This window comes from Lepidothrix coronata, unplaced genomic scaffold, assembly GCF_001604755.1.
Source record: "Lepidothrix coronata isolate B3197 unplaced genomic scaffold, Lepidothrix_coronata-1.0 Scaffold29, whole genome shotgun sequence".
NCBI lineage: Eukaryota > Metazoa > Chordata > Aves > Passeriformes > Pipridae > Lepidothrix > Lepidothrix coronata.
The window spans coordinates 6,319,692-6,328,030 of NW_016690209.1; the positions used below are offsets into that span (position 1 = coordinate 6,319,692).

Consider the following 8,339-nt stretch of genomic DNA (forward strand, 5'->3'; position numbering starts at 1 on the left):
TGAGTACAGCTGTTGACAATGAGCTGGAGAAAAGGTCCAGTTCAGAGTCTGAGGCCAGGGAGACCACTGGACCTCCCACTGATCCCGGTGTGTCACAGACATTAAATCTGGACAGCAGCTATGAAGCCAAAGGCACAGCTCCCTGCTGGCGGCCACCTCCCTGGACATGGTGCTGCTTATTCACCCACACCAGCCATCTGTGCTTCCCCCCACCACACAGAGCCGTGTCCCCCCAACATGCTCCTGCAGCTTGCAGCTCGTGGAGACCCTGCTGTTCATCAGACAGCAGCTTGCCATGATGTCCTCATCCATCAGGAAATCCAGCACCTACAATATCCTGCAGCGAGGCGCTCCACAGATCACTGCACTCTGTTTTAAACCCACTTCTTGCCAACTCTGATGCCCCTCAGTTCTTGTACAAAACATCTGCCTCACATGGCTTGTGGCTTCATGGACCACATCGTAACACCCTTGGCCAGGCACCCCCCAGACTGGAAGGTCTCAGTCAAACAGGCTTGTCCCACACAGAAGCCACTGCCCTTCTCTAAACCTATTCAATTTTTTTTTCCAGCAGACCATGTCAATATGCCATAAATTTCAGCAATACATACTCATCAGTCCTACTCTTCTCTTTCCTTGTAGCTCTGTATCTTTGTTTAGTCACACAGAAACTTACCCACTTCTCCCACTGCTGCTTAGTCCTCCTACAAGCCACTAACCTTACCGAACGCACCTGCAGACCAAGCTCCTGAATTTTCAGGCAGCAAGTCCCCAAGTGCCTCTACAGCACATGGAAGATGCTGCATGAGGACAGGACAGCCCAGGGGCCCTTTGCAGCTTGTGCTCATCTTCCCACCCTTGGTCACAGCTTCTGCCTTCAGGCTGGGCTGGACAGTGAGAGAGAAACCCTGAGAACTCAGCAGGGGACAAGGAGGCCACATTCTGAGATGATGCTACTCCCCAAGAAGTGAGCCAGCTGTTTGTACAGCCAGGAAACCCTGCTGCCTCCAATTTGTCAAATACCATCTTCAGTCAAGTTGTGCTAAATACCCTCACTCCGTATGAGGCACAATACCTTCAGCCAGGTCTCAGAGCCTTCCCTGATCTAATGGACTCCACTCCTCTGTCCAAGTTGGCAGAGAGAAGCCACAAAGCTGCTTCTCCATCATATCTCATTTTCCCTCTGCTCCTTCTCTTCTCCCACAGGGTCATGCTGCTGCAGCACAGTCAGCAAAACCAATGGAGTCAAACACCAAACAGCAGTTTTCAAAGCTCTGCCCAAGCTTCTGGATGCTGACATCTCTCCCTTGGACTACCAGCTGATGAGGATAACCACTTGCTAAATTAATGCTTTCTGAAACAAGGATGGGGGCCAAGAATTCCATGGGAAGGTCCCAGCTGCCCTTCTGTCACCTCAACTCCTCCTCCCCTTGCCTGCTCCACCAGGAAGGTGATAAAAGCTTGCTGGGTCCTCTGAAGTTATACAACTGAAATGACAAGTGATTACAGTGATTGAAGCCAGGTGGGAACATTCCCTCTGGATGGACTTACTGAAAAGGAAAATGAAAAGGTCTGCATCCTTGTTCTCCCTCCTCCTTGCCTTGCTCCACAAGTCCCAACACCATTTCATGCTGGCATTGTCCTCATCCTGGCAGGTCCTCCTACACCTGAACCTGCTCATCCTCTCTCTGCGTAACCTTCTCATCACTTCTCCCTTGCAGAACCATTGTGATGGATCAAGCCCTGCTCCAGCTTCCCAGGCCTGGCCACAGCACATTAAAACAGGATTTATGAGCCTTGAGCACAGACAAGAGTTATGCAGTCTGCACTTCTGTGTGCTGCATACCAAGTCCCCAGCTGGTTTAAATCAGATTAACTCCACTGATGTAAGACATTTAAGGCAAGAGTGTTCCGTGATTTACACCAGCTAAGAAGCTGTTATATTATAACTTGGCAACTGCAGGTTTTAGATCTGGAAGTTTTTTGGGCAAGGATCCCAAGCAACAGTGAACGACAGAGCAGCTGAGTGGCAAACCCCATTTATCCTCAGTGCAATATTCATGCAGCAAGCACGTGTTCCACAAAAGTCCTTAAAAAAAACAAACAACCCTGGTGTTCAGTTTTCAGTGCCATTGGCCCACAAATGTGCCCTGTCACAATTCAAAGGCTTCAAACAAATCACTAAGTCATGATAGTATGGAAATGCTTCCCTTCAAAAAATGATAAATTTGGAAAACTAAAGCCAGGCAACTTTAATGCAAAGGCTGCTGAAAAAAAAACACAGACTGATTAATGCAAATGCAAACAAACACACGAGAGTTTAATATTCAGATCAGGGCCCTCATTTCTGCTGGAGGATGCTCAAGCTTCCAATCAAATCTGTCCTCCACAAAAAACCAGTGCTAATGCTATGGAGCCAGATGTGCTTGGAGAGGTGCAGAAAAAGACACATCGTTCAGGGCAGGAGAAATCCACCAAGGAAAATGCAGATACTGCCTCAAAAGGAAGGCTTGGTCCTTTCTTCTCCAACTTAGCTAAGTGGCTTCTTGAGACCAGTAGATACTGGCTTGTCAGAGCCAGGAGAGCAGCAGGAGCCCAATGCCATTCCCACACCACCCACAAGCCTGTGAATGGGCAGCAGAGCTGAAGCCTTCCCTGCTGCCTCCAACCCACTGCCGGCTGCACATGGAAAGGGCCAGGGAGCCGGGCCAGCCCCATAAATCACCAGGCACCCAGCACAGTAAATCTGACCTCCCTCGCAAGGGAAATATAAATCAGCTTTACTAGCAGCTTCTGAAACAAAAACTAAGATCATAAAACTGTAAAAATGCCTCTTTAAACATCCTGTGCCCTGAACAGACCACTGAAAGCCCAGTCAGGATGAGGGAGAGCAAACAGAGTCGGGTTGATGAACTGAGAAAAGGCATTTCAGACCGAGCAGCTTCTTGCTGGCAGGCAGCACGACATGGATATCTTTAGCACACAGTAAAGACAGAGCAGGGAATCGGGAGGAGTGAATTAGCCAGCGTTAATACCATCATTTGTATGCAGTGTACTTCAAAGCCCTGGCAGTGCAGACAGCACCAGACACACAAAAAACCACCCAAGTCTGATGGAGAGTGAAGTACAGCACATTTACTGGAGCCCACAGAGTAATGATCAGCGGGGGATGGATGGGACCCTCAGGGTCACCACTGCCCCACTGTTTAATGAGCTAGTGTGGGATGGCCGTGCCAGGAGGACAGGGGCAAGTCCACAAAGGACAGAGGAAGTCTCATGAAGCAGTGCAGAGATAGGAGCTACTGGGTAGAACCAAACTGGGCAGGACTCAGCGAGGGCACAGGGGAGTTATATCTGCTCACATCTCAGCAAGAGTGCACCTTAAACCCATGGTAGGAAGTCTGCAGGGAATATTATGGCTGGGCAGAGGCTCCAGATGCCAAGGAAGCTGCTGGTGTCAGCAGTGCTAGCCATAGGAACAGCAATTTCAGCAACACACACGTGGGAATTGGCCATCACCACAGGACACCCAGAAACAACTTTGAGAAGCTGGTCACCTCCTCCTGGGGCAGGTGTACAGCCAGGCAGGATCCCGAGGTCCTTGCCATCACTGCCACGGCCCAGGCAGGACATGTGGCCAGCCCAGAAGGGGATGCTGCCGTCACTGGTGTGTCAGGCCAGTGAGGCAGCTGACAAGGAGAGCTCAGGGACCAGTACTGGGAATGGACCGGCAGGGCTGGGGGAGTTCCACTGGAGGGGTTTGGAGCCCCAGGATGCAACATCCTCCTTGTGTAACCAGTCAAAGGCTAGACAGCATGCTGGTCCCAGGAGAGCCAACCGTGTGCAGCCAGGGAAGCAAAACATGGCATCAGCTGAGCCAAGCCCCTTCTGCCAGCTGCCTTGTTTTCCTGTAGATTTATTGTTGTTCCCACAGTCAATAACAGCAGAGCAAAGGCACAATAAGGAAACTGAAGTGATCAGTGGCTGCTAATCAGCAAAGCTTTCCAAGAGCTCCCCAAAGCCCAGAGGAAAGGCTCAACAACTGCCCTGTGCCGATGCTCTGGAGCACGCAGCCGCACCACGGGCACACAGCACCTCCTCCTGCTGGCACCCCAAGGGTGAGGGGGGCTGTAAACACACACAGGGCAGACACGCTTGCTCTTGTCTCACCTCTCCTACCCTCTCAGGGCATGAGGGCATGGCCAGCTGCCATATGGCACAGAGAACCTCCTGACACTCACCCCAGTGGAGACCTGGATGTGGGCGGTCTTAGACTGATGGGTCCATCACTCTGCAGGAAGGAGTAGAATCCCAGGAGCCCATCCCAGAAGTTTATTGACTTTCTTTGCATTTCAAATAGTATTGGATAACATCTCTGCGCAGAAGAAAGAGAGAGCCTGTGTTGCTGGAGGCGGCTCAGCAGAGCCTTACCTTTGGGCATGATGCGATGCATTGCAACCGACAAGAAGAAGATGGAGTCGCTGTAGTAGGTCCCTGATCCAGCACTGAAGTGTTTCTGCATGGCTTCAACGATGGGAAACAGCTTTTCCGTCAGCTCGTTCACATCATGGACTATTACCTGGGAGAGACACCAGAAACACCACTCAGCTGCTGCCTCTGGGGACTGGCCCAGCTCCAGCAGTCTTTGCTCAGCCCACACCAGCACGGGGCAAGGGGGTAGGTTGTTAAAGCACAAATCATGCTGGTGACATTGCAGCTGCACAAAGGGGCCTGGCTGCACCAGCCCCTCTATGTCCCCTTGCCACAGGAGCCACTCACGTGCAGCAGGGAAAGGAGGGAAGGACTCTTACAGCCATTTCATAACTGTAAGATGGGCAGAGACTCGAATCCACTCACACAACCATGTGTGTTCCATGTTTTGTGGTTTTTTCCTATTCTGTTCCCACTGCCTGATGCAACCACATATCTGGTGTCCCATATGGAGTCCATCAGAAGAGGTGACAGTTTGCTCCAGGCTCTTGCATCATGACGTTTAGAGGTCAGACCACATCACTTACCCTGAGGACCAAGGCTTGCTCCCTGCTACGGAGGCAGGCTGTGACAGGGCCAGGATGCAGCCCGGATTTCCTGAACCTCAGCCCAGCATGAAGGCAATCTCTGCAGCACACCCCACCAGGGCTGCAGGGGAGAAGGGAGGATGGGCTGCAGCACACCAATGAAAATCCAAACATCAGGAGTTACAGCAGAGCTGAGCAACTGCTCTATGTGGATCTCAGCCCACCTGTGATGGAGCTTTGCTGGTGCTCAGCCAGCACTGCTCTGCACCCCTCAGCCCTGCGGGAGCCCATGCACCAGCACGGGTCCTGACACGCCTGCGCTGGATCGTGGCTATGGCCCAGAAACAGGAGCAACCCCAAATGCACCTTGTCAGTTACTGAAACTGTACAAGCTTAGAATTTTTTTTGGTCAAAGTCTGATGAACAGGATCTTTCATGCAGCTCGTTACACCCACAGAAAGATACAGGTCACTGAATCACACAAGATAATGAGAGGGATTTTTGGGATAATTAAGAGAGACGAGGGACATGACCCCGGTGCAGATAAGGGGGAGTGCAGGAAGTGTGGAGACTCGAGGTTGTGCTGCCTTCTTCAGGCCAGGGAAAACAGGAAGAACCTCACTGGAACTGAAGGCCAGCAAGAACATAACTTTGCAGTAATAACCGAATTTTGGACAGGGTAGCCTATACCTCTTGTTTGAGGGATACCAGGACACTTCCCCAAGCTGGCCCTGCCTTCAGTAGGGAGCTCAGTCTACAATCTTTGTATGTCCCTTCCAAACTAAACCATTCCAACGGCTCTACAGTTTCAATTCTTTTCCTTACTAAAACTTCATCTGCTTAAGAACAAGGGGAACATGCAGGAGAGAGAACTTTTTTTTTTTAATTAAAAATACCCATAAACCAAACCAAGTGCTTCAGAGGAGAAGGCAACTCTGGAGCCTGTGCTGGTGCAATGACCATCCCCTCTATGGGGTTCACAAGGGGTTGCTTTGATGCCCAGTGAGGCTGGCACGAAAGCAGCGAGCAATGTGGAGCTTCCTCCTTCCACAGCTTCTTGCAGAACACGTTACCCCAAAGTGCTCTCACAGCAGAGCAGAGCAGAGCTCGCTGGGGTGCTGCTCGTGGGACCCGCAGTACAGTGAACAAGGTGATGGGGCCATCCTGGCACTGGCCATGATGGCTGAGCCCACAGCAGGGTCCTGCTGGAGGACAGGCACAGCTGACTCCCCAGCCCTGGGAAGGGCACCCTAAACACCCACCCTTGGCCACTGGCCCTTGCCATCAGCAAGAGAGCCCTCACACAGGCTCTGTGGCCAGCGTGTCTCTCAGCGGGGCGGCCCCGCTCCGGGCCCAGGGCCAAGCGCCTGCAGCAGAACGGCAGGAAAAACACAGAACAACGTGTACCAGGAAAAGTGCATTGGGAGAGCTCACCAGCAGCCACACTTGGCTTTGGATAGCACAGCATATTCCCCATGACGCTGCAGTGGAGGAAGCTCTGTTCCCGGTAACATTACACAGCACCTCGCCCAGCCCTGCCGGCTGTGCCATCGCGGTGAGCGCCGGTCGGAGAGTGGCACAGCTGTGGGGAGCAGAACAGCAGCACCAAGTGCTGCTACCAGCAGCCATCCCAGGTGACCAAACAAGCAAACCACCATTACTCTTCATGTGCAAAGGCACCGACAGTCTGTGCATGGAGCAGAGCACCACCAGCACCACCCCACCGTGGGGATGTGCAATGCTCTGCTCCCAGCCCAGCTTGAGTGGGGCAGCTTCAGGGTCTGGCTGGATTGGAGAAGCATGAAGGAAAAATACAGCACCTGTAACCACCCTTCTGCATCCAGCAAAGGCAGCCTTAAGTCTGTACAGCATGTAGGAAAGGTGGGGGGAGGGAAAGCCAAACCAATTCCAGTCACCTCCAAAGAAAGCAGAGTGCCAAGCATCACTGTACAAAAATTACGGGAGAAATACTCCTGAAACTCCAGACACAGCATCATCTGCCTTCCCTCCCCTGCCAAAGACAACAGGAAAACCTGTCTTTTGCCCACTCTCTGGTTAGGTACTTCTGCAAAGCAAACTCCTCAAAGCAGCTGAATTGTCCTCCCGCAGCCACAGGTCAGGCAGCCTCTCTCGGGCCACGAGGGCTTCTCCTCTCCTCACCGCTCACTTTAGCACAGCTAGTTGATCTGCTGCTAATTTTGTACTTTGTTATTTATTTGGGTAACAGCTTTTAGTAAATCCCTGTAGCTAAATCTGGCCATGTTTGCTGAGGACACTAAGAAAAGTTCTAGGGGTTTCCTGTGCAAGCACAATTTTATAAACACACGTCCCGCACTGATAAAAGACCCTTTCTACTGATTCACTAGGAAAAAAACAAACCTCATTTCTTTTCCTTTTAACTTTCCCTCCTTCCCATGTCAGGTATTCTCATAGCTCTCCACAAACACGGAGTGATGGCAGTCGAGTTACATTCACTCCCAGCAGGATCTGAACAGGGACTGGGACGAGCAGCGAGCCGAGCACGCGGTTCGCGTTACTTTGGCAGGGAAATGGAATCAATAAGCGATAGGAACCGCACAAGGAGTGTGAGCACACAGGCCGGAGTGGCAGAACACGAGGCGAGCCAGGGCTCTCTGTAAGCACAGTGCCCACCGCCGAGGCTGGCCCGGGAACACTGCCGGGCACTTCCCGCTGGCCGGGAAGCAGGAGAAGCTGCGGAGATCACCCCGCGACCCGCGGGCGGGCCACGCTCTCTGGGACTGCGGACATAAAGCCCTGGTAAAAACCCACAGAGCCTCGGCAAGCGGGGGCCGGGAGGCCGAGGCACAGGCGCTTCCCGGCCCTTCCCCTCCGCCCCGCAGCCGCACACGCGGAGCTCGGGCTCCCTCTGCCGCCGCCGCACGGCTGCGCTCCCGGCGCCACATCTGGGACACATCTGTACATCCCTGCGGGATGGGTGACACAACGTCACGCCCGCCCACGCCCGGACAGCCCTGCTCTGCCGGGAGGATCCTATCTCTGAGCTGCTCCCATCGCCATCACCCTCCACGCTGATCCCAGACTGCTGCCGGCTGCTTCGGTCTCCGGGAGACTCTGGAAGTTCCTGAATCTGCCTAGGGAGAGACAAGAGCTGCCCACAACCTTCCCCACGGGTTAGGAACCTTCCCCGTGGGTTGGGATCCACGTCTGACTCTGGGCTTCAGTCTAACAGAGGAGCCAACTGATCCCAGCTCCACTAGAATGGGAGGGCAGGGGAAGCCCCAAAAGCAGGGCACGAATCGCTTCCTCATGAAGAATAAAAGTAAAGTTCAGAGGTTTTAT

The 8,339-nt window shown here is 52.8% G+C and overlaps 1 protein-coding gene across 1 annotated transcript in view; it reads right to left on the reverse strand.

The window, feature by feature from the left end:
* The window catches only part of XXYLT1 (xyloside xylosyltransferase 1), a 28,260-nt gene extending 23,044 nt beyond the window's left edge, over positions 1 to 5,216 (reverse strand). The window contains exons 1-2 of the mRNA XM_017810832.1: positions 5,019 to 5,216; positions 4,432 to 4,579 (exon numbers count right to left, since the gene is read on the reverse strand). Coding sequence (XP_017666321.1) covers positions 4,432 to 4,579; positions 5,019 to 5,192 — 322 coding nt within the window. The 5' untranslated portion in view covers positions 5,193 to 5,216. The remainder of the gene's footprint in view (positions 1 to 4,431; positions 4,580 to 5,018) is intronic.
* Positions 5,217 to 8,339: the final 3,123 nt, after the last annotated feature.